At 41.7% G+C, this 26,843-nt stretch overlaps 1 protein-coding gene across 5 annotated transcripts in view; it reads left to right on the top strand.

The window, feature by feature from the left end:
* TEK (TEK receptor tyrosine kinase) overlaps positions 1-26,340 on the top strand; it is a 125,125-nt gene extending 98,785 nt beyond the window's left edge. For 3 of the 5 annotated variants that reach the window (XM_032137824.1, XM_032137826.2, XM_032137822.3), the window contains 10 exons: positions 1,026-1,180; positions 2,691-2,901; positions 5,258-5,368; positions 8,743-8,933; positions 9,521-9,634; positions 13,717-13,787; positions 14,810-14,850; positions 16,068-16,164; positions 24,377-24,476; positions 25,320-26,340. In XM_032137824.1, the coding sequence (XP_031993715.1) occupies positions 1,026-1,180; positions 2,691-2,901; positions 5,258-5,368; positions 8,743-8,933; positions 9,521-9,634; positions 13,717-13,787; positions 14,810-14,850; positions 16,068-16,164; positions 24,377-24,476; positions 25,320-25,394 (1,166 nt within the window). In that variant the 3' untranslated portion in view covers positions 25,395-26,340. The remainder of the gene's footprint in view (positions 1-1,025; positions 1,181-2,690; positions 2,902-5,257; positions 5,369-8,742; positions 8,934-9,520; positions 9,635-13,716; positions 13,788-14,809; positions 14,851-16,067; positions 16,165-24,376; positions 24,477-25,319) is intronic. The other 2 variants (XM_032137825.2, XM_032137823.2) reach the window with 1 other exon arrangement.
* Positions 26,341-26,843: the final 503 nt, after the last annotated feature.

Genomic DNA, 26,843 nt, shown 5'->3' with positions numbered 1-26,843 from the left:
TACCTAGGCCTTAAGAAACAAAATCAAACAAGTTGCTTTAACAGTGCCGATTCTTTGGAACATTTTTGAAATGTTCAAGGAATGAAGAGTCTGACAAATATAGAAAATCATGGTTTTCAGGTCACACTCTTAGTGAATGCCCCATTTTTGTAATTACTTGTGTTTTGGCGAAATGTAACTTCCTAAATTCAAGCTATACATAAAATACCAGAGAAAAATTTTAAAACAAGACAAAACCAAAAGTTTCTCACTATTTTAGACATCTCTGTATCTGTACATATATGGATAGAAGAAAAGATAAATGAGAAGAGAGGGATTCTTTTAAGAAGACGGGATCATGTTCTATGTGCTATTGCTAATAAAAATATATTGACTTTAATTTTATTTAAATTTAAATAAGGAAAAGAAATAGATTTGACCATAGCCTTTAATAGTTTATTTTGACCTGAGCCCTAAATTTGATTTTTCCTCTGTCTTTTCCTGTCTTCCTCCCTCCCTCTCTCTCTTCTTCTATTGGGTATCATTAGGTTTTCTTCATTAACTCTTTAAAACAAGAAAAACAAAACAAAATATCTGATAGACTCTAAGCTTTTCGCATCATTGAACTTTAAAGCATTTCTAGGTGGGGAAATTGAGGTTTAGGGAGGTTTAGTCACTCTCTCAAAGTTATACCTCTAGTAATTCTCCCTGTTATTCAACATTGTTCATTTGCTTGGGATTCTACTTGGAAATAAAAGTTGAACAAAGGACAACTAATGATTAGCATATTGCTAATTGTAACAGCACTTTTGCATGTTTTTTTTTGTTTTTTGTTTTTTTTTAAATCTTATTACAACCCTGTGAGTCAGACTCATCTCCACTGAGTTTGGAATATAAATGAGTAGCCTGAGGTCATGTAGTGGTTAGGTGGCAGGGTTAGGGCTGCTGTTAAGTTCCCATTACACTGCGTCTTCTCCCACTTACGGTGTGGGTCTGTTTCTCTGTGTAAACTAAACTACTCGCTTCACCTCTGTCTTCCTGCACAGCACCAGCGGACCTCGGAGGGGGGAAGATGCTGCTTATAGCCATCCTTGGCTCTGCTGGAATGACCTGCCTGACTGTGCTGTTGGCCTTTCTGATCATATTGCAATTGAAGAGGGCAAATGTGCAAAGGAGAATGGCCCAAGCCTTCCAAAACGTGGTAGTGTCTCATCTTCCTACTAGCTAATAAGGGCAAGTCCAAGTACAGGCAGAACCTTCACTTTAAAGATATGGACCAGGAAATTTACTTATATATTTGCCTTAGGCAAGCCTCATCTTCTCTTTGGCTTTCATGATGAAATGGGAGGAAAAAAGTATGACTTTTTAATTTCTTATCCAAACCAGAACAATTTTAAGAGTGAAAAGGGTGCTCTTAGTAAATTATGCAGGAAACTAGGTCTGCCCCTGCCTGCTGAAATGAGATGTATGGTCATCCTAGTAATAAGTCCCCAGAGATGATATCTTGCAATAGCATAAATTGAACATTTTTGGTAAGGAAGGACAGAGGGTAACCAGACCTCGGTGAGATAGGTAATGACGTATTATATTAGACAGGTTTTCCTCACATTTGCCTATTTCCAGTTCCCATTTCTTTCTGATAAGTCCCTCAATCTTATCACCCCTCGTATGTATAAGAATTATATATACCTGTGTGTGTCTTCCATTCCTGTGTACCCTCGTCTGAAGTCAGAGTTCCTGGCACTTGGTACTGCCTCATTTTTTTTTTTTTTTCATCTAGCAATTCTAAGCAGTAGCAAAGGCCTATAAAATCACACTTTACCAAGAGGCATCTTATTTGAGTTCTTTTGGTATACTAAAGCCTGAAAATGTATCTAGTTTGTGGGTTCAGGCCCTGTAAAATTAATTTGAACCAGACTTTATCAATTCTGTATATAATGCATTGAGTGCAATGATTCAAATGAGGTGTACCCCATGTGCATGAGTCCCCAAGTTTCCCTTCCGTGGAGGACAAGAGGAACTTCACTATCTGACTCCATGCCAGAGCTGGCTCAACTCAGGCTGTCGCCGGAGAAGAAGGGCCAGCAAGGGGGTTGGAAGTGCTGGAGCCTGTCAAAATACCGGTGCTTTTTCATGGTAGCACCAGCAGCTATTTGAATTCAGGAGAAAGAGATACTGTGTTGGGTTTGGCTCTAAGCTTCAGTCATCCTGTGGCCAGAGTGGACTTAGGGATTCTAAGCCTTACTACGAGAGAGAAAGAGTGTGCACTAAAAATAGAGCAGGATCAAGATAATGCTAAGAAAGCTCTCACTGAGGCACATCCTGTGGCTGCCCCATATAGGCTCTCCAAGTTAGTTTCCAAACCAGAACTGAACACTTGCTCATTTCACAGCACTTTAGGGAACTCATGTACAACTAACGCAAGGATGGTAAACACATGGCATATGTACTGTTACTCCATCCTCCGTCACCCTTTACAGACATTGCTAATCAACAAGCTTTTCTGGGGAGGCCCAGAATTGTGCCCGTGCAGCCCTGTGGGCAGCTGGTTTATCAGGGCAGGCCTGTGTGATGAAAACCTATTTCCCTTTCCAGTCTATAATTAAATATACTATTTTTTCATCTGGTGTGGATGCCAACCAGAAGACATTATGCCCCTTAGAATTATGAAAAATCCTGACACAAAACGATGAAATAATTATTTTTTCCAGAGGGAAGAACCAGCTGTGCAGTTCAACTCAGGAACTCTGGCCCTAAACAGGAAGGTCAAAAACAACCCAGATCCTACAATTTATCCAGTGCTTGACTGGAATGACATCAAATTTCAAGATGTGATTGGGGAGGGCAATTTTGGCCAAGTTCTTAAGGCGCGCATCAAGAAGGATGGGTTACGGATGGATGCTGCCATCAAAAGAATGAAAGGTCAGTGGTTGACCAGATAGAGTCAGCATTGCATGAGGGTGTGGAGAAAACCTGATTTCCTGCTGATTCTTTCCTCTATGGTCTTACAAAAAATTGGCATGGTATCAGACATAGCTGTTATTTGCAACTGAAGATTATGCTTCCTTTGAAGTTGAGCCTGTGATAATCAGGATATCAATACAAAGGCAGGAGCCATTTAAACACCACTGTCTTGATTCATTGGGATGTGATACTATAGATTCTTGGTCATATACGGCTAACTTTTGGGGAGTATAGTTGTTTCTCTTAAAGCAGTGCTTCTCAAAATTGAGTGTGCATCAGAATCACCTGGAAGGCTTGTTTAAAAACAGGCTGTTGGGCCCTACCCCACAATTTCTGACTCAGTAAGTCTAGGGCAGGGCCAGAGAATCTGCATTTTTCATTAGTTTTCCAGTGATGCTATCTTGTGGGTTTGGGGACCACATTTTGCAAACCAGTCTTCATAGGTTAACTGTATATAAGTTCCTGGGGACACTGTTAGAAATGCATTTACTTGGGTTTCTTCTACCCCTTGTTTGACTGCATCTGAGTTTCTTGGGTAGCATATGAAAATCTGTGTTCTTAAGTGGCTTTCTCAATGGTTCCTCTGTACACTCAAGTTTCAGAGAAAACCACTGATTGAAGGTCATAAGAACTAAATCTTTTCCAGCTTCAAGACTGTTTGGTACCTACCCATCTAATAATACTTGATAATAAATATCTTCAGAGAAAGCAGAATGACTAGTTCACTGGCAAATTAGCTAGCTGTCTTCTCTTCTGTGTGAAAGCGCAGTTTGTGTTAAGACTTGACTGTGAGGCTGCACTATTGATTTTACAAAATACAGGCTTGGAATGTGGTGCATTAAAGCAGAGAATGTGACCAACTATTATCATTGTGGAGCTCCATCTTAAGAGCTCTCTAAGGATGCTGGCAGATTTTTCTTTTGGACCACAATATTAAATCTATGAATTACCTCTAAATCTTATTAAATCATCTCTGCTTTCTGCATTGTTAAGAAGACTAACAAAACAAAATATTATCTATGATTAGAAACAGCAATATGTTTCTTTAAAAACAATACAAACTACTTGCAAAACAGCCAGAAATCCCTTTTCTGTTTTGCTACTTTAGTCACAGGGAGTTTTGGGGAGCAGTGAGGATAGTGAGAGAGGAGAGGGGTGTAGAATCTTACGAAGGCAGTTTTTATTGGGATCTATTGTGAGCCTGATTTTCTGTCTTGTGCCCACGTGAAGAGGGAAAATAGCTTAATAAGGCACCAGGGCAGATACATCCTGCAGGCAAAGCAGTGCATCCAAAGAAGGGCAGTTACTGAAGTAAGCAGACAACCTCACTATAAAGAACTTCTTTAAAAAAAATATTCCCAACATGTTGACTCTCAATGAGGCTTCTGTAGTATGAACAGAGCACTTGACTTACGAGTACCATTAGCCCCTCATGAGACGATTGTCACAGTTTCTAAGCATGAGCAGCCATGTTTATGGCCACCAGCACCTCACTCCTACCCTTGCCACCCAATGTGTTTTTTTTTTTTTTTTTTTAAAAAAAAACAGTAATAGCTCATTGTCCTGGACTCAAGACTGATCAGTTTATGCACCAACCAATAGCCTTCTCTTCATTCTGGTGCCTGGTGGGTTCTCCATCTGGTTAAAGTGCTAGTGGAGAGACAAGGCAAAAAGAATAGAAGCAGATGCGACTCAGTTTCCTGATTCCCATGCAACTTCCATAAGATACCATTTGGATTTGATTTGTTTAGTTCAATCAACCAGATTGAGACTGGTTTGTAAAAAAATAAGTTACAATTAATGAATAAAGATGCATGCATTATTGGTGATGTCTCATGGAAACTTTGGTTCTATGCCTCAGTTGTCTCTGGATGGTAGATTTAGCTGGAAGAGCTAAAATCTAAAAGATGATACAGCTCCGCCTCTACCAAGTCATTTACCTGAGGATCTGGGGGCTTAAACAAGAAAACTTCAGAGTAGTGGTTCTTATCCAGGGGTGATTTTTGCCCCTGGGGGCATTTGGCAATATCTGGATACATTTTTGATTGGCTATTGGCATCTAGTTGGTAGAGGCCAGGATGGCTGCAAAACGTCTTACCATGCACAGGACAGGCCCCTGCAAAGGAATTATCAGCCCAGTGTCAACAGTGCCAAGGCCGAGAAACTATACTTTAGAGTAATCTCTTTGGCTGTATACAGTTGATGGTACCTGATGACTGAGGGTACCTGAAGGTTCTTAGGGGGGGCAGGACGGGACAGCTGATTCTGAAAAGGTGTAACAAGGAAGAATCACAACCCTTGACTTTCTTCCCAGAATATGCCTCCAAAGATGATCACAGGGACTTTGCAGGAGAACTGGAAGTTCTTTGTAAACTTGGACACCATCCAAACATCATCAATCTCTTAGGAGCATGTGAACATCGAGGTAAGATGCTCTTTTCCTGTCTTTCCTGCCAGAGTTTTTATAAAACAGACAAATTCCATATTGATATAAGGAAAGATAATGATCTTAAGAATGTTGCCTATTTTTTTAAAAAGTTGCATCTTCTATCTGAATGTCTGTCTAGTCCCATTTATAGATTGTGCTGTGGTTTGCCTCGTTTTTGGAGGGAGGTGCCGAGGCTGGACTATTTAGCCTCTGATGTGGTTCAGCCATTAGCGCCCAAAGGTATTCATGGCTCCTACCTGCCTCATCCTTGGCCATGCAGAGGTTTTCTCCACTACCACTACTATTATAGTAGGGGTGCCCCCACCATCAGCTTCTTAATTGCCTACCTTTGCATTTTTCGTGGAAACCCAGGAAATTGGTATTCTGAATGTTAAAAGCCATGAATGCCAGCAATCTACTATAATATGAAAACCAAGGATGGTTGGATTTTAAAAATAATTATAAGAAGCTTTCATGCGATAGTGCTTTGTTTTCATCCAGAATGCTTTAATGTATAATACAACTATCCTGTGTTGCACATGCATTTAAAGTTAAATTTATGTTATTAATTCAAATGTTTATTGAGTACTTTCTATTGTAATGCATGTAATTACTGGTGAGTGAGTAGGTAACAACAAAAATCTTCTATGGGTTTACCTCTGCATGCTGCATGGCCTTGTAGTTCTGAATCTCTGCTTAAACTTCATTTCTCATGGAAAAGTTTGCTCCCACAAAAAGCTCCATGCAGTAATTATTTGCAAACTTGACAGCCTCTTGTTGACTTTGCAGCACAAACACCAACAACAGAAAAGAGACTACTTCCATTTCCTCAATTTATTAAACTAAAAATACTGGTGCTTCAAACAATTTATCATTCTATGATCCAATAAGGGTGTGATTCTGAAAGCCAGATCATGTCCCTTAGGTTGAATAATGAAGTAATGACATTTATTTTTTGAGCTACTTCCTGAAAACAGTAATCAGCATGGCACAGGAGTATAAATGAAAGTTACACACACACACACATCACACACACACACACACATCACACACACACACGCACCCTGCTGTCCTTGCTGATAGCACTCCCACAAACATGGTGAGTGTTCTTAAACCCGCCTGACTTTCTGTACAAACCCTACAAATGACACAGTACAAAAGGGCAAGGATTCCCTGGATGCCCAGGGAAAGTGGTGTTATGACAGGAAGCCAAGTGGCCGTGATGGACAGACTAAACCAGTTTTCTGGAAACAAAGACGACTGTGCTGAGGCTTTAGTGTTGACCCCACTGCAGATCTAAGAGAATGCTGGCTCTTAAAGTATCCAGACACTTTGCACCAGGAGGAGATAAGAAGAGAAATGGCCAATTGATCCAGTTCTAAGTTTCATCTTTTGTTTTATTCTGAGGACAATAAAATCTTGAGGTTACGTTTACTTCATTTGGTTGCGGTTGGTCTTTCGGGAGAGAATAAACCACGATATTAATGCAGCTTCCTTGGTGGGAAAAAAAACCGCAACAACAAAAATATATCCCTTAAAATTTTGCTTTGTCATCACATTAGCACATAGTTGGCTCTTAAAATTTTAAGATAGGCCGGGCGTGGTGGCTCACGCCTATAATCCCAGCACTTTGGGAGGCCGAGGCAGGCAGATCACAAGGTCAAGATGTTGAGACCATCCTGGCCAACCAACACAGTGAAACCCTGTCTCTGCTAAAAATAGAAAAATTAACTGGGCGTAGTGGCGCACGCCTGTAGTCCCAGCTACTTGGGAGGCTGAGGCAGGAGAATCGCTTGAACCTGGGAGGTGGAGGTTGCAGTGAGCCGAGATCGCGCCACTGCACTTCAGCCTGGGCGACAGAGACTCGGTTTTAAAAAATATATATATATATGAATATATATGTGTATATATATGAATATATATGTGTATATATATCTAAGGTAAATTATTTACCTTAACTTTTATTAATAAATACATATTTAAATTATTTTAAAATAATTCAGTAAAGATGTGAGGAAGCACATGTATACCATAATTTAGGTCTAACTTTCATTATAGTGCAACAGGTTTCAATATTAGTTTTTTTTGCTAGAATTTCAATTTCTTAGAAGATCTTTCAAGCTTCCTTTTTTTTTCTTTTTTTTTTTTTTTGAGACAGGGTCTCACTCTGTTGCCCAGTCTGGAGTACAGTAGCACGATGTCAGCCCACTGCAACCTCCCCTTCCCTGGGCTCAAGCAGTCTTCCCACTTCAGCCTAAGTACTCCCAAGTAGCTGGGACTACAGGGATGCACCACCATGCTTGGCTAATTTTTATTTTATTTTTATTTTTTGTAGAGATTAGGTCTCAGTATACTACCCAAGCTGGTCTCAAACTCCTGGGCTCAAGCAATCCGTCTGCCTTGGCCTCCCGGAGTGCCGGGATTACAAGTGTGAGCCACTGCACTGGGCTTCAAGTTCTAATTCATACATCATTTTAAAAACATGGTTTGCCCAAAAAATTCTTCTTTAAAAAAAAAACAGTAAAATAACTTTACATTTTACTAGGTATAAATGTCAATGTTTTTAGCAAGTAGATTCCCTTTAAAAAAATTTTTGCAAGGGGATAATTTATTTTTTAAAAATTCCAAGAAAACAAAAGTAACAAAACTGGGCAAATGACGTTTTATTAAAAAAGAGAGAGAAATGATTTGGAACAAAAAAGTGACAATGAACCATAAGTTTTTCTAGGAACTATTGTTTTATTTTTTTCCTAAAAGCTTGAGTTTTCTGGTATCTTGAAGCAAAATGCAATCTTTGAAACTAACCTCTGGTGGCCAGAGAGACCCAATTAGCAATATGGTGACTTAGTATGGGTTTTGAGGAGAAGGCAGGAGAGAAAGTTACCTGTTGTGGCTCCTTCCACATGGATATTTAATTGTTGAAAAATAATAACAACCTCAGGAATAGCTAGAGGCAGACTAGAATAACATGCCTGGCTCATATTACTAAGCTCCTTGATCGAAATGGAATGCAAATGAAAAGGTGATGTGAAGAACGTGTCTGAGATCTGCAAGAGTGTGCTTTGACTCACTCTACTGTTGTTACTGAGTGGGTAAAAGCATTTCAGGAAGCCCTCTGTGTGAGTGCATGTTTGGTAGGAATGGAGAGGGGGTGGGAAGGAGCAAAACCAAGCGTTCCAGCCTGGCCCCCTTTGAGTATTGCAGGAGGGTGTCACCTGTCTTCCTCCTGTCCCCCAGTGCTCCTTGGGTAGTGTTACTAGATGTGATTTTTAGACAAAATGGAGTTTATAGGCAATTCCCACAGCACATCTCTTAGGTGTCACAGCTGTTCAGGGCCACTGATGAGTCGATGCTCTCTTCCTTCCCCACAGGCTACTTGTACCTGGCCATCGAGTATGCGCCCCATGGAAACCTTCTGGACTTCCTGCGCAAGAGCCGTGTGCTGGAGACGGACCCAGCATTCGCTATTGCCAATAGCACTGCGTCCACACTGTCCTCCCAGCAGCTCCTCCACTTCGCTGCTGACGTGGCCCGGGGCATGGACTACTTGAGCCAAAAACAGGTTTGTTTGGAGGACTTTGCTTTGGATATCTTTCCTGTGGAGTTCCCGCTAAAGTCAGTTTCAATATGTTTGTAGGGTCTGCCAACCTCTCTTCTTTAACTCCTTCTTAAAATCTCCCTCATTTTAATCCCTTTGTGAATAGTCCATCTATTTAAATAAAAATTAATACTGACAATGTGTTTATCTAGCAATTTTCATAATTATGAAAATTTTATAATTTTCTTCTATCTGATTTCATATTACGAAAATTTTGTAATTTTCATAATATGTAGCGAGGTACCTTAAGCTCTCTTAGCCTGGTTTGCCTCTAAATAATGTGTGATAACAGAGACACACTACATTACAGCTGGAGGATTTAACAACCTGTGTTTTTCACTTGTTCGTTTTCTGAAATTCTTCTGCCAAGGTGTGGTGTGTCATTTGGCAGAATCCATTACCAGGGAATTTTGGAGGGGAACTTTAAGGGAACTGGATTGTGACTTTTTAAAATCCTTTTTTATACTATTGTCTTCTTTCCTATTCCCCAAAGTTTTCAGCCCTGGGGCTTTCATTAGGCTGAAAATACATAATGTTTTCAAAAATTTCAGTTTATCCACAGGGATCTGGCTGCCAGAAACATTTTAGTTGGTGAAAACTATGTGGCAAAAATAGCAGATTTTGGATTGTCCCGAGGTCAAGAGGTGTATGTGAAAAAGACAATGGTAAGTGCAGGACACGGACACTGATCGCATCCTTTCCGAGGTACTCCCCCATCTCCTGATGTTGCTTCTGAGACTGTCAGTGCTCTGTGGTGACTGAAGCATCTGACTGTGTGTCCCAGTAGATACTGTGTGCCCTGGGAAACATTCTTCCTAAATGTTGGTTCCTAACATGATTGCAGCATCTGCATTACTAATGAAGAAGGCACTGTCATGTGTGACCAAGTGATTGAACATTCAAACCTAGTGGTTTGGGGTCTTGGTTCTATCTGGTCCAGACCCCAAGGCATCTCACTCAGAAACCTCTGAGGAGCTTGCACAATCCTCTTTCATGCACAGCTGACACAATGAGGAAAACAATTAACATATTTTCCAAAAGTCAAGAAAACAAACTAAATGGTTTCTAAATCACCAGGAGGCTCTATAGAGAAATTCATAACTTCTACAGACTCATCTAAGATTTCTCTCTTCACTGAAACCTCAATGGTCACTATTCAAACCCAAATAAAATCCGCTCTCCTAAACAGTAATATTTTAAGTACAAGATTGCAGGAGAACCTAACCATACAGTGTTAGAGGAAGAGAGATACTCATTCTGCTTTTGGTGCCCAGTCTAGAATCACATAGTCCTAGAAGTACCACATCCCTGCCTGTTACAGCTGTGTGGATGAAATGTCACCATCCTCTCTTTTCCTTGGGTGGGCAGAATGCAGGGCCTTAGGGATGACAAGCCCTGCAGCCTTTCCATGTGTCTGGCAGATCTACTCTGGTGGATGGCTCTCCCTTTTTTAGGTCTGATGAACATTACTTGGTCCCAGCTTTCCTGGGATAGCTCCAGTTGTCATGAGATATAGACAATCTTTTTGTTTTCGTTGGCACACCAAATTGTCTCTTAGCAAGGCTCAGGTTCCTGCATTTATTCTCAATTCCAGGCTTCCTTTTTTTCCCATCATACTTATTTTAGTTACTGAGAAGATAAAACAATACTCAAGAACATTTTGAAAGGAAATCACCCATAATTCACCATCTTGGCATATATATTTTTTTCATTTTGCCTTATTGCCTTCCACAGCATACATCCTTTCACATAGCTACAACCACAGTAAACATAAGCATTTTGGATCTTTCCACTCTCCTTTCTGATGAGGCTGTGAAGTGGGGTCCCTTTGGCTCTTGAAGGCCCTGCATGCTTATCAACATCAACACTTTCAGAAGCCATGTGTGCCTCCCTGAGGGCTGGCTTCCAGGTGATGCTTTTCTCCCTAAGCTTTTCAGACTCAAAGCAGATGCTTCTCTGGAGCAGGGGTGGGCTTCTTTTCCTAAAGAAGCAGAATCCATCACTCACCTACCTACTCCAGCTCTCCCAACTCCTCCCTGACCACCTGGTGTCCTCAAATCTCCTTCCTGAAATCCTTTTCCCTGCTTTACTCCAGCACTTGGCGGGGGGGGGGGGGGGGGGGGGGGGGGTGGGGGTACCCTGGGTGAGAAGGTGGAGGGATAACACACGATAACCCCACGATCTACCCATTCTATTTGGATGCTCTCCTCAGCTTCCCAGGACTAGCACTGGTTTGCTTGGCACTTCATAAAGGGCAGTGATTTCTGCAATATTGGGGTTATTTACAGGGGGAGAGCACCCATCAGGGCTCAACTCTATCTTACAATAGACTAAACAGGGTAAAGGTTTTCTTTAGCACCTTGGGGCTGGGGAGGAAAGGGCCAGGTGGAGGGAAGGGGGAAGAAAGAAGGATTGGAGAGGAGCAAGTTCCCTGCAAGAAAGGTGCAGTGTAGCAAGACACTCCTAGAGAGCACAGTGGCTACCTTCTCTGGCAGCCAATTTTTAAATCAGATTTTCAATTCTCATTGTACCTCAAAGCATCTGCATTTTTTAAAGATCCCCAGATGATTGAGTCCTATCCTGTGGATATTCTGATTCAACTGGTCTAGGGTGAGAACCCTGCATTAGGTTTTGTTTTTTTTTTGTTTTTTTTTTAAGTTACCCGGGGTGATTTTAATACTGGAAGTATTACTGCAAACTACTATACTAAGCAATTTGGGGTTTTACTATCATAGATTAATATATCCATCCCCTCATCATGGATTTGTTAGTACAATGTTTCATGCTTGTGCTAGAGCTTGGGGTAACATAAGTCAGACACAGTCTCCACCTTCAAAGAGCTCGTAGACATATGACTCAGGATTGTAACAGCTGATGGTGCTACGGGAACACAAAGAAGGTACACTGAACCAAGCTGAAAGGAAGTTAAGGAGGGCTTCCTGGAGGAGGTCAAATCCTGAGTTTCACAGTAAATGTTAGATAGGCAGTGGCGGTGTGAGAATAAGTTGGATGAGCTGGAGGACATAGTACATACAGAACCCCTAGAGGAAAAGGAAAGCATGAAACCTTTAGGAGATCTTTAAGTAATTCACTATGGCTGGGGTGTTTTGCAGAGAGGAAGGGAGAGTTAAAATTCAGGGTTGGAAGAGGAAGCAAGGATAAAGTCCTGAAGGGCCTTGAATTCCAGCTAAGGATTTGGGATCTTGGAACCATAGGGACATTAAAGAATTTTAAGGAATAGAACTACATGGTCAAATTTGCCATTTAGCATGATCATCCTGACTACAGTGTGGAGAACAGATAATTAGGGAGGGAGAGCAGTTAGGCAGAGAGACCAGGAGAGATTGTTGTCATCAGGTGTGGTATGATGGCGGACTGAACCGAGGTGATACAGTAGACAGAAGTGAGGAGATCCAAAAGAAGTCAAATAAAAAAATAAATGAAAAAGTGCACAAGGAACTTAGCAATTAGGAGGTGTGAGGTTGGAAGCCAGCAGGCTGGGAGTGAATGAGGGCAAAAAGAAAGCAGATAACACTGTAGAGAGAGTTAGAATAACAGCTGGGAGATGGGGTGGTGTGGACAGAGTGAAGGGAGGAGGTGTGGATGTGGAGGAGAACAATAAATACGTAGATGTGAGAAAAAATACTTCCATACTTGAACCTAAAAGTATAAAATTACCATTAGGAATTTATGCTTAGAAATGTATGCATCAGAATATTGCCACTCCACAAAGAACTGGGAGACAATTGCACATTCAGGAATCATCCTTGGGATCTAGGGCAGGGCTGGTCTCATAAATGCACGGCCTAGGAGAACACCTGCTCTGGAGAGCTGAGAAAGGTCCCTCAAGTACTCCTGGTTTTGTTCCACCCACTGGCTAACGTAGGTGGAAATGCCACTGCGAAAGTTTGGACAAATCTCTGGGAGGGAGGGTCAACCTCTCGATGACCAACCCTATGATTCTTGAATGAGTAGATAGGAAGGAGCCCCAAATCATAGAGACTTTGAGGAAACTAGGAATAAAACTTTAAAGTCAAGCTTTACAATGTCCAGGCACATCTCATTTTGCCTAGCCTGGGATGAATAAACCAAGATATGGGGACAGCCCGGAGGCAGTCAGGACCAGGCATCCAAAGGATCAGTATGTCTCCAAACCCAACATAAACTAAACTACACTAGTTACAAATCATCTCAATCTCTACTGTTATATACATGCACACTGTTCCCCTTGTCCAGAGATGCTCTTTCCTCTCCCATCCACCTAATGACACCTAAACATCGTACAGAACCATGCTGGGATGTCCTGTCCTCTGGAGAATCTCCCTCCATCATCTCCAGGCACAGCTGTTCTCTTCACCCTACCCCAGTGCCTCCATTCCCCTTTTCCACATCATTATTAATACAGTTAAATTCTCACTCAGTGTCTACGCCTGTCTCCCTTTTCAAACCTCAGAGTGCCTCTGAGGGCTATAAGGTGAATAAGGAATGACCGACTATCATGCGTGCACACTCACACTTCAATTCATATAAAACTGCTGGACCCCAAAGATAAATAGGACTTACGCTATTTGCATGTTTTGAAATTTGAAAACACACATGTAGCTGGGACATACACAAAGCAATGATTTCTGAGACTGCCCTGCCTATGAGGTTCCCCGTGGGCTTTGTGGAGCCACAGCTCAGGCAGGCTGAGAGCCGCATAAAGACCGTGTCCCACTTAAGTGACATCTCACTTTGTTCTCTCCAGGGAAGGCTCCCAGTGCGCTGGATGGCCATCGAGTCGCTGAATTACAGTGTGTATACAACCAACAGTGATGTGTGAGTAAGCTGCTTATTGCCAAGGGATTTCTTTCCCTCCCAGAAACATATACATTTGACAGAGGTTTTAAAAAGAAACAGAAATGTCCTGTACCTCTCGGGAACAAAGGTAACCAAAAAGCTCAGGAAATGACAGAATAAAGCCGCAGAGTAGACAGTTTCCAGAGTGCAGAATCACTGGTGGCAGGTTTTGGGTTTCCCTCTGCATGCTGAAGCTGTGTATTCTGCATGTGCTTCAAGTTGCGAATTCTCGGACTCAACAGGAAGAAGGGACATACCAGCCTTCCTGTGGCTCCTCTCCCAGACCTAGATCAGAGGAAGCAACCCAGAATAGCTGCTGGGGACAAAATAAGGCCAGCCAGTGAGGGTCGTCTCTGCTCGCAGCCTGCAGTGATGCATCAGAGGCTGGCGGTGGAAGGAAGGATTGGCTTGAGATTTAGGTCATCTTGCCTTGTACCCCATTTCCAGGAGGAAAAACCAAGGCCCCGAGGCTGGTGGTGACTTGTCCAAGGGGTTTTGCTGATGTCTGGGGCTGAGGAAGGGGCGGGCAATTGCTGTGTCCTCACTGTGTGCAAGGTGCTTTTTATGTTTCTCTGCATAATTTTGAGGCAGGGATTATTGTCCCCACTTTTGGAAGAATACACTAAGAGGTCCCAAGAGGTTCTACAACTTTTTCCAGGTCACATAAGTATTGGGTGGCAGATTGGATTTAACTCAGTTGGATTTAACTCAGATCTGTCAAGCTCCAAAACAAATTTCATCTGTTTTGGACAGTACCACCTTGTAGTCTCTAGTTAAAGTGATTTGGGGGCTTTGGCAAAGTGAACACTGTTTCTTTGTTGTAACCCTTCCATTGAGCTACGAGGAGAGAAACCTACACTGTGTGCAAGGGCCTATCCTAGGATGTAGACATTTAACATCTCCTTTTCTCAGAAAGGGTGGGTCTCCCTGGCTTTTGGGGCAGGAAAATGAGTGGTGACTCTGCTGATTGATTGTTGGTTTCACACTTGTCCCTCCTGCAGATGGTCCTATGGTGTGTTACTATGGGAGATTGTTAGCTTAGGTGAGTATCTATGTGTATCTATCTACCAGGTGAGACTCTAGGCAAGGGGAGTGGACCCCTCTAGCACTCCCTTGCTGCATAATTCCACAGGACACCATTTGTATGTGGTTCTACCAGATGTGACTTGGCAATGGAAACATAGTGTATTCATTCCCACATTTTTCTTTTTAAAAGCCCTATACCTAATGTCATATTTAACACTAATGACCTGGAGGCCATGAACTTCATTATATATTGGCTCTGCTTGTACAAGTTGCCAAGTTAACTTCTCTAAAACTCTTCGATTATGCAGCTATTAAAAGTCACATTTTTGAAAGCCATTTAATAGCATGTGAAAATATACATGCCAGAAAATATGTAACAATTTCATGTATACGCTGATCCTAGTTTTATCAATATTGCATATTTTAAAAAACTGGAAGGTACTACACAGAAAGGTAATAACATTTATTCTTCATGCTTTTTAATATGGCACATATACACCATGGAATATTATGCAGCCATAAAAAAGAATGACTTCATGTCCTTTGCAGGACCATGGATGAAGCTAGAAACCATCATCCTCAGCAAACTAACACAGGAATAGAAAACCAAACACCACATGCTGTCACTCATAAGTGGGGGTTGAACAATGGGAACACATGGGCACAGGGAGGATAACATCACACACTGGGGCCTGTCAGACGGTAGGGGACAAGGGGAGGGAGAGCATTAGGACAAATACCTAATGTATGTGGGGCTTAAAACCTAGATGATGGGTCGATAGGTGCAGCAAACCACCATGGCACATGTATCTCAGAACTTAAAATTAAAAAATCTGTTCTACAATAAACATGCATTGCTTTTATAATTAAAACTGGCCATAACTATAACTGATAAAATATGAGTTATAAAACTATGGACTGCCAATCAGAAAAAAAGGTTAATCTTATTGGTATAATAGATGTGCTCTGTGTGGGGAGACTTAGGGAAGAGAACAGGCACTAAGGAAGCCTGTGGTGGTTCCTTCCTCTGAAGCAATGATCATGCTTTCGCGTAGTCTATGGTGTAAGCCCAGCTTTGATGTGCGGTGAGTTTGCCAAGGGAGGCATGCAGGATGCTCACCCTCCCTTGACATACCATGTCTTCCTCCTGGCCCCTTAGATTTAGAACCCCTGGACAGGAAGCATTGCTTTTCATGCCAGAGAGGACTTAGAGTGGCACTGTTTGTCTTCCAGGAGGCACACCCTACTGCGGGATGACTTGTGCAGAACTCTACGAGAAGCTGCCCCAGGGCTACAGACTGGAGAAGCCCCTGAACTGTGATGATGAGGTGTAAGTCAGGCCTCATCCTGGGGCTATTTTGTCTTACCTTCCCCCTGTGTGTTTCTGGGGCCAGCTGACTCTAGCAAAGTCAGCTGGTATATACATATACACAAACACCTACACACAGAGATCCCAAATAGGTGAATAAAAGGGGAGGGGTTCCTAATACTAATACTGTTATGTAATCCACAAGGAGTATTAGCTTTACAGGCATAAAAATTTAGGAGGAATTTAATGACTCTTGGGAAGGTTGAAATGAGGAAGGGCAACAAATGCAGAAAAGCTCTGAAACAAATTCGTGAAGTTTTTCATTAAACATACAACACTATTCTTGGGGATAAAGATTTCAAAGCTATTCATTAAGAACGATACATTTTCGGGCTGGCAAGATGGCTGAATAGGAACAGCTCCAGTGTGCAACTCTCAGCAAGATCAACGCAGAAGGCAAGTGATTTCTGCATTTCCAACTGAGGTACCCGGCTCATCTCATAGGGACTGGTTAGACAGTGGGTGCAGCCCATGGAGGGTGAGCTGAAGCCTCACCTGGGAAGTGCACGGGGTCGAGGAACTCCCTTCCTAGCGAAGGAGGGACTGTGCCATGAGGAATGGTGCATTCCAGCCCAGATACTAAGCTTTTCCCACAGTGTTTGCAACCCGCAGACCAGGAGATTCCCTCTAGTGCCTATGCCAACAGGGCCGTGGGTTGCAAGCACCAAACTGGGTGGCCATTTGGGCAGACACCAAGCTAGCTGCAGGAGTTTCTTTTCATACCCCAGTGGCACCTGGAACACTCCCCTGGAAAGGGGCTGAAGCCAGGGAGCCAAGTGGTCTAGCTCAGTGGAGCCCATCAAGCTAAGATCCACTGGCTTGAAATTCTCGCTGCAAGCACAGCAGTATGAAGTTGACCTGGGATGCTCCAGCTTGGTGAGGGGAGAGGCATCTGCCATTACTGAGGCTTGAGTAGGCGGTTTCCCCTCACAATGTAAACAAAGCCACAGGGAAGTTCGAACTGGGTGGAGCCCACCGCCGTTCCTCAAAGCCACTGTAGCCAGACTGCCTCTCTAGATTCTTCCTATCTGGGCAGGGCATCTCTGCGCTGCTCCTCAAAGCCACTGTAGCCAGACTGCCTCTCTAGATTCTTCCTATCTGGGCAGGGCATCTCTGCGCTGCTCCTCAAAGCCACTGTAGCCAGACTGCCTCTCTAGATTCTTCCTACCTGGGCAGGGCATCTCTGAAAGAAAGGCAGCAGCCCCAGTCAGGGGCTTATAGATAAAGCTCCCATCTCCGTGGGACAAAGCACCTAGTGGTAGGGGTGGCTGTGGCTGTTGGTGTAGCTTCAGCAGACTTAAACGTTCCTGCCTGCCAGCTCTGAAGAGAGCAGTGGATCTCCCAGCACAGCACTTGAGCTCTGCTAAGGGACAGACTGCCTCCTCAAGTGGGTCCCTGACCCGACCCCTGTGCTCTCTGACTGGGAGACATCTCCCAGTAGGGGTCGACAAGACACTTCATACAGGACAGCTCTGGCTGGCATCTGGCAGGTGCCCCTCTGGGACGAACCCAGGCAGCAATCTTTGCTGTTCTGCAGCCTCTGCTAGTGATATCCAGGCAGACAGGGTCTGGAGTGGACCCTCCAGCCAACTCCAGCAGACCTTTAGTACAGGGGCCTGACTATTAGAAGGAAAAGTAACAGAAAGGAATAGTATCAACATCAACAAAAAGGACCTCCACACCAAAACCCCATCTGAAGGTAGATAAATCCACGAAGATGGAGAGAAACCAGTGCAAAAACGCTGAAAATTCCAAAAACCAGAATGCCTCTCCTCCTCCAAAGGATCACAACTCCTTGCCAGCAAGGGAACAAAACTGGACGAATGAGTTTGACAAACTGACAGTAGTCTTCAGAAGGTGGGTAATAACAGACTCCTTCAAGCTAAAGGAGCATGTTCTAACCCAATGCAAGGAAGCTAAGGACCTTGAAAAAAGGTTAGATGAATTGCAACTAGAATAACCAGTTTAGAGAAGAACATACATGACCTGATGGAGCTAAAAATCACAGCACGAATACTTCATGAAGCATACGCAAGTATCAATAGCTGAATGGATCAAGTGGAAGAAAGGATATCAGATATTGAAGATAAACTTAAAGCATGAAGACAAGATTAGAGAAAAAAGAGTGAAAAGGAATGAACAAAGCCTCCAAGAAATATGAGACTATGTGAAAAGACCAAACCTGAAAGTGACGGGGAGAATGGAACCAAGCTGGAAAACACTCTTCAGGATATTACCCAAGAGAACTTCCCCAACCTAGCAAGACAGGCCAACATTCAAATTCAGGAAATACAGAGACCACCACAAAGATACTCCTTGAGAAGAGCAACCCCAAGACACACAATCCTCAGATTCACCAAGGTTGAAATGAAAGAAAAAATGTTAAGGGCAGCCAGAGAGAAAGGTCAGGTTACCCACAAAGGGAAGTCAAACAGACTAACAGTGGACCTCTCTGTAGAAACCCTACGAGCCAGAAGAGAGTGGGGGCCAGTGTTCAACATTCTTAAGAGAAGAATTTTCAACCGAGAATTTCATATCCAACCAAAGTAAGCTACGTAAGTGAAGGAGAAATAAATCCTTTACAGACAAGCAAATGCTGACATATTTTGTCACCACCAGGTGTACCTTACAAGAGCTCCTGAAGGAAGCACTAAACATGGAAAGGAAAACCTGGAACCAGCCACAGCAAGAACATACCAAAATCTAAAGAAAGATCATCGACACTACAAAGAAAACTCCATCAACTAATGGGAAAAATAACCAGCTAGTGCATCATAATGACAGGATCAAATTCACACATTATAATATTAAGATGCATTGGTGTGCTGTATTCAGGAGACCTATCTAACGTGCAAAGACACATAGGCTCAAAATAAAGGGACAGAGGCATATTTACCAAGCAAATGGAAAGCAATAAAAAAAAAAGCAGGGGTTGCAATCCTAGTCTCTGATAAAACAGACTTTAAACCAACAAAGATCAAAAGAGACAAAGAAGGGCATTACATAATGGTAAAGGGATCAATGCACCAAGAACAGCTAACTATCTTAAATATATATGCACCCAATACAGGAGCACCCAGATTCTTAAAGCAAGTTCTTAGAGACCTACAAGGAGACTTTAAGTCTCCCACTATTACTGTGTGGGAGTCTAACACCCCACTGTCAATGTTAGACAGATCAACGAGACAGAAGATTAACAAGGATATTCAGGACTTGAATTCAGCTCTGGACAAAGTAGACCTAATAGATATCTACAGAACTCTCCACCCCAAATCAATAGAATATACATTCTTCTCAGCACCTCATCACACTTAAAAATTTGACCACATAACTGGAAGTAAAACATTCCTAAGCAAAAGCTAAAGAACGGAAATCATAACAAACAGTTTCTTAGACCACAGTGCAGTCAAATTAGAACTCAGGATTAAGAAACTCACTCAAAACCACACAACTACATGGAAGCTGAACAACCTGCTCCTGAATGACTACTGGGTAAATAACGAAATGAAGGCAGAAATAAAGATGTTTTCTGAAACCAGTGAGAACAAAGACACAACATACCAGAATCTCTGGGACACATTTAAAGCAGTGTGCAGAGGGAAATTTATAGCTCTAAATGCCCACAAGAGAAAGCAGGAAAGATCTAAAATTGACACTCTAACATCACAATTAAAAGAACTACAGAAGCAACAGCAAACAAATTCAAAAACTAGCAGAAGGCAAGAAATAACTAAGATCAGAGCAGCACTGAAGGAGACAGAGACATGAAAAACCCTTCAAAAAATCAATGAATCCAGGAGCTGGTTTTTTTAAAAGATCAACAAAATAGACCGCTAGCCAGACTAATGAAGAAAAGAGAGAAGAATCAAATAGATGCAACAAAAAATGATAAAGGGGGATATCACCACCGATCCCACAGAAATACAAACTACCATCAGAGAATACTATAAACACCTCTATGAAAATAAACTAGAAAATCTAGAAGAAAGGGATAAATTCCTGGACACATACATCCTCCTATGTCTAAACCAGGAAAAAGTCGAATCCCTGAATAGACCAATAACAAGTTCTGAAATTGAGGCAGTAATTAATAGCTTACCAAGCAAAAAAAGTCCAGGACCAGACGGATCCACAGCCGAATTCTACCAGAGATACAAAGAAGAGCTGGTACCATTCCTTCTGCAACTATTTCAAACAGTAGAAAAAGAGGGATCTTTCCTAACTCATTTTATGAGGTCAGCATCATCCTGATACGCAAACCTGGCAAAGACACAACAAAAAAGAAAACTTCAGGCCAATATCCCTGATGAACATTGATGTGAAAATTCTCAATAAAATACTGGGAAACAGAATCCAGCAGCACATCAAAAAGCTTATCCACCATGATCGAGTGGGCTTCATCCTTGGGATGCAAGGTTGGTTCAACATACGCAAATCAATAAACGTAATCCAGCATCTAAACAGAACCAATGAAAAAACCCACGTGATTATCTCAATAGATGCAGAAAAGCCTTCAAGGAAATTCAACACCCCCTCAGGCTAAACATTCTCAGTAAACTAGGTATTGATGGAACGTATCTCAAAATATTAAGAGCTATTTATGACAAACCCACAGCCAGTATCACACTGAATGGACAAAAGCTGGAAGCATTCCCTTTGAAAACCGGCATAAGACAAGGATGCCCTCTCTCGCCCCTCCTATTCAACATAGGATTGAAAGTTCTGGCCAGGGCAATCAGGCAAGAGAAAGAAAGAAAGGGCATTCAAATAGGAAGACAGGAAGTCAAACTGTCTCTGTTTGCAGATGACATGATTGTATATCTAGAAAACCTCGTCATCTCAGCCCAAAATCTCTTTAAGCTGATAAGCAACTTCAGCAAAGTCTCAGGATACAAAATCAATGTGCAAAAATCACAAGCATTCCTATACACCAATAGCAGACAGAGATCCAAACCATGAGTGAATTCTCATTCACAACTGCTACAAAGACAATAAAATATCTAGGAATCCAACTTACAAGGGACGTGAAGGACCTCTTCAAGGAGAACTACAAACTACTGCTCAAGGAAATAAGAGAGGACACAAACAAATGGAAAAACATTCCCTGCTCATGGATAGGAAGAATCAACATTGTGAAAATGGCTGCCCAAAGTCATTTATAGATTCAATCTTATCTCCATCAAGCTACCATTGACTTTCTTCACAGAATTAGATAAAACTGCTTTAAATTTCATATGGAACCAAAAAAGAGCCTGCATAGCCAAGACAATCCTAAGCAAAAAGAACAAAACTGGAGGCATCAAGCTACCTGACTTCAACTATACTACACGGCTACAATAACCAAAACAGGATGGTACTGGTACCAAAACAGATATATAGACCAAAGGAACAGGACAGAGGCCTCAGGAATAACACCACACATTTACGACCATCTGATCTTTGACAAACCTGACAGAAGCAATGGGGAAAGGATTCCCTATTTAATAAATGGTGTTGGGAAAACTGGCTAGCCATATGCAGAAAACTGAAATTGGACTCCTTCCTTACACCTTATACAAAAATTAACTCGAGATGGATTAAAGACTTAAACATAAGATCTAAAACCATAAAAACCCTAGAAGAAAACCTGGGCAATACCATTCAGGACACAGGCATGGGCAAAGACTTCATGACTAAAACACCAAAAGCAATGGCAACAAATTGACAAATGGGATCTAATCAAACTAAAGAGTTTCTGCACAGCAGAATAAACTATCATCAGAGTGACCAGGCAACCTATAGAATGGGAGAAAATTTTTGCAACCTATCCATCTGACAAGGGGCTAATATCCAGAATCTACAAAGCACTTCAACAAATTTACAAGAAAAAAACAACCCCATCAAAAAGTGGGCAAAAGATATGGACAGACACTTCTCAAAAGAAGACATTTATGCAGCCAACAAACATGAAAAAAGCTCATCATCACAGGACATTAGAGAAATGCAAATCAAAACCACAATGAGATGCCATTTCACACCAGTTAGAATAGCAATCATTAAAAAGTCAGGAAACAACAGCTGCTGGAGAGAATATGGAGAAATAGGAACACTTTTACATTGTTGGTGGGAGTGTAAATTAGTTCAACCATTGTGGAAGACAGTGTGGCGATTCCTCAGGGATCTAGAATTAGAAATACCATTTGACCCAGCAATCCCATTACTGGGAATATACCCAAAGGATTATAAATCATTCTACTATAAAGACACATGCACACGTATGTTTACTGCAGCACTGTTCACAATAGCAAAGACTTGGAACCAACCCAAATGCCCATCAATGATAGACTGGATAAAGAAAATGTGGCACATATACACCATGGAATACTATGCAGCCACAAGAAAGGATAAGTTCTTGTCCTTTGGACAGACATGGATGAAGCTGGAAACCATCATTCTCAGGAAACTAGCACAAGAACAGAAGACCAAACATTGCATGTTCTCACTCATAAGTTGGAGTTTAAGGATGAGAACACATGGACACAGGGAGGGGAACATCACACACCTGTTGGGGGGTGGGAGCTAGGGGAGGGATAGCATTAGGAGAAATACCTAATGTAGATGACAGGTTGATGGGTGCAGCAAACCACCATGGCACTTGTATACATATGTAACAAACCTGCACGTTCTTCACATGTATCCCAGAACTTAAAGTATAATAATAAAAAAATAAAGATACATTTTCTTGCCTAGAACCTTGCTTCTGCTAAGATTACTTTCAAAAGTAAGATTTATTCCAAGGGCAAGAATAATGAACTGTAGTGATACCAGCATTCCCAGAACTATCCATGGTAGAAGCTAACTGGCATGTTTGAAGACTGCAAGGCTCTAGGTTGAGCAAATAATTTATTGTCTAAATGGGGCTACTTCTAAGAGTGAAGGAGGGTGTTTATCTCACTGGAGCAAGAAGCATACATACCATCCTGGAAAAACCTGGACATAGTTGGACCATCACTAGACATAGTCCCTAAAATTCCACCTTTTGAGATCACTTCATAAGGGGTGAGATTTTTTAGTCTTCAAGAAACGTATGTTAAAGTATAAGCTGTTCTGGGATCTGTGACACCCTAAACCAATGGTCGATAGCCTTCCATGCACATAGGTTCCCCAGAGTCATTTGCTCAGCATGTGGGCTCTTGGTCCCCACTGTCAGTCATTGATTCTATAAATTTAGGGCAGGTTCCAGAATTCTGCATTTTAATAACACGAGTAGTTCTGAGCACAACTGAGAAAGCACTGTCTTAGGTCAGTGTTTCCCAAACTACGTTCACGTGTTGTGCAAGATATAAATACATGATATGAGGGGAAAGGAGTTCTGTGGTCAATTAAGTTGGAAACTTTGTGTTAAACCTGTTGTCTTAGTCATTTCCGGCCGCTGTAACAACATACCATAAACTTGGTGGCTTATAAGCAACAGAGATGTATTTCTCACAGTTCTGAAGGCTGGGAAATCCAAGATCAAAGTGCTGGCACATTTGGTGGCCGTGAGCCATTTCCTGGCTCATAGATGGCCATCTTTCTGCTGTGTCCTCACGTGGCACTAGGGGCAAAAGAGCTCTTTGAGGCCTTTTCTGTAAGGGCACGAATCCCATTCATGAGGGTTCTACCATCATGACCTAATCACCTCCCAAAGGATCTACCTTCAAACACCATCACATGGTTTCAACACATGATTTTTGGGTGGCATGAACATTCAGTCCATAGCACCTGGTTAAACAGGCGTTTTTTTGTTTTTAATGACAGTGCTTCTAAAAGTCCTGCCTCTTAAAGGGGGATACAATGGGTGGCATTTTACAAGTTTGAGCATGGGCCCTTTAAGAGACACTAACATTTTGAAATATGTAGCACTCCAAGGCAAATGCTGCTGTAGACACATACCCAGTTCTTTCTAGATGATTGTAATAGCTGAGACCAAGATCCGGTGGAAACAGTACGGAGGGCAGGAACTAAATCTATGGGGAGTTGAAATGGGACTGCCCTAGGGAGGTGGGAGGCCTAGTAGAAACTGCGTAGCTGCTGTACTTTGGTTAAGCTTCATAACCATGCATTGGGCGGCTTCATTCTCTCCTCTCTTTTCCTGCCGTGCCCAGGACTGAAGCAGTTATAGAATTAACCCTTTAATTCTTTGCTTTCAAAGGTATGATCTAATGAGACAGTGCTGGCGGGAGAAGCCTTACGAGAGGCCATCATTTGCCCAGATATTGGTGTCCTTAAACAGAATGTTAGAGGAACGAAAGGTGAGTATTAAAATCAGGCAGGAGATCTTTAATTGGAATTCCTGATGTGCCCAGGGTGGTTCATGAAAAACATTGAAACAATCGAAGAAGTTCTTCTTGGCATGGCCCTAAGTATTATAGAAATAAAGGACGTCCCCCCCACCCCCGCAACTTTGAAGAAGTTACAATTTTGGGGGGAAATAAGATTTCTATACAAGATATAGTCACGTACACACTAGAATAACATACATAATTAGCCTATTAGAGCTTGAAGGAATTTTAGTCATATAGCCTGACCCTTTAATTTTATAGATGAAGAAACAGACTCAGAAGTGGGTGACTTGACCAAGGACACACAGCAAGTAGACAACAGAGCCTGACCTGCAGGTTACTATGAGGAGGGTCAGGAACTCCATAAAAATTTCTAGAAGTAAGTTGGCTGTACCCATCTGGGAGTCAAAAGAAAAGTAAATATAGTTTAAAGAAATAGTCATCAAAACCCAAATGGTAATTCAACTTGAGATGCAGGTGAGATCACACAGAGAGATGTGAAAATGAGATTCACACAGAGGAAGGAACCCTAGAGAAGCTGAGCACATTAGGAGGAACCAATAAGACACTGCGAGAAAGGCAAGCTCAGAAACTGGGGATACAGTAGGAAATCTTACTTGCAAAAGGCAAGGGGATGCATTTTAGGAAGAAAGTCATCAAATACAACAGAGGGACTGAGGACAGAAAAGTATCCCCCAAGTGCTTAGTATTTGAGTTGAAACAAACTAAGAAAACCAAGGTATTGCTGTAACTGCCACTGGCAGAGGTGGAATCAAAGCAGCCTATGTCTCTGAACCATTCTCATTCTTCCAGACCTACGTGAATACCACGCTTTATGAGAAGTTTACTTATGCAGGAATTGACTGTTCTGCTGAAGAAGCGGCCTAGGACAGAACATCTGTATACCCTCTGTTTCCCTTTCACTGGCATGGGAGACCCTTGACACCTGCTGAGAAAACATGCCTCTGCCAAGAGATGTGATACAGAAGTGTACATATGTGCTGTACACCTGGGACCTTCACCACTATAGATCCCGTGCGTGGGTCTATATAGTATGCTCTGACTCTAATAGGACTGTATATACTGTTTTAAGAATGGGCTGAAATCAGAATGCCTGTTTGTGGTTTCATATGCAATAATATATTTTTTTAAAAATGTTGACTTCATAGGAAGGCGTGAGTACAATTAGTATAATGCATAACTCATTATTCTCCTAGATATTTTGATATTTACCTTTATATTGAATGCTATTAAATGTTTTGCTGTGTCAAAGTAAAATATTGTTAATAAACCTAACAATGACCCTGATAGTACAGGTTAAGTGAGAGAAATATACGAATTCTAACAAGACATAGGTTAATATTTAAGAAGCTGAAAAATCTAAGTGATATAAATCAGAGTCTTCTCTCTCAATTTTATCCCTCACCTGTAGCAGCCAGTCCCATTTCATTTAGTCATGTGACAACTCTGTCTTGTGTTTCCACAGCCTGCAAGTCAGTCCAGAATGCTAACATCTAAAAATATACTTAAATCTCATTGCTTACAAGCCTAAGAATCTTTAGAGAAGTATACATAAGTTTAAGATAAAATAATGGGATTTTCTTTTCTTTTCTCTGGTAACATTGACTTGCATATTTTAAGAAATAACAGAAAGCCTGGGTGACATTTGGGAGACATGTGACATTTATATATTGCATTAATATCCCTACATGTACTGCACATTGTAAAAAGTTTTAGTTTTGATGAGTTGTGAGCTTACCTTGTATACTGTAGGCACACTTTGCACTGATATATCATGAGTGAATAAATGTCTTGCCTACTCACGTCTCATCCAGGAGTGTGTCTCATAGCTATTGCCACATGTCCTTATTATACTTTAAAGAGAAATGCTTTAAATTATCCATCCCTAGCACATAGAGTAGTGAGAGTATACTCCACCAGATACAGAATCTGAAGCTCATCAGATTGAAAAGGTCTCCTAGAAGTGTTCTACTGCCTATTTCTTTTTCTTGCAACAGGCAGTATACCTTTGGGAGTGTTCCAGTGTGAACCAAGGGCTTAGAATTGGAATTCCTTTTAATTGTGTTACAATATTAAATAAATAGAGTATAGTCCTCACTTAATGTCACTGACAGGTTCGTGGAAACTGCAGTACTATATAATGAAACCAATTTCACCATAGGGTAATTGATAGAAACAAGATGCTATCCCCATCAAGCTACTATTGACTATTTTCATAGAATTGGAAAAAACTGCTTTAAATTTCATAGGAACCAAAAAAGAGCCTGCATAGCCAAGACAGTCCTAAGCAAAAAGAACAAAATTGGATGTATCATG

Source organism: Hylobates moloch, unplaced genomic scaffold, assembly GCF_009828535.3.
Source record: "Hylobates moloch isolate HMO894 unplaced genomic scaffold, HMol_V3 SCAFFOLD_19, whole genome shotgun sequence".
NCBI lineage: Eukaryota > Metazoa > Chordata > Mammalia > Primates > Hylobatidae > Hylobates > Hylobates moloch.
This window is presented reverse-complemented; position numbering and strand designations above follow the sequence as displayed.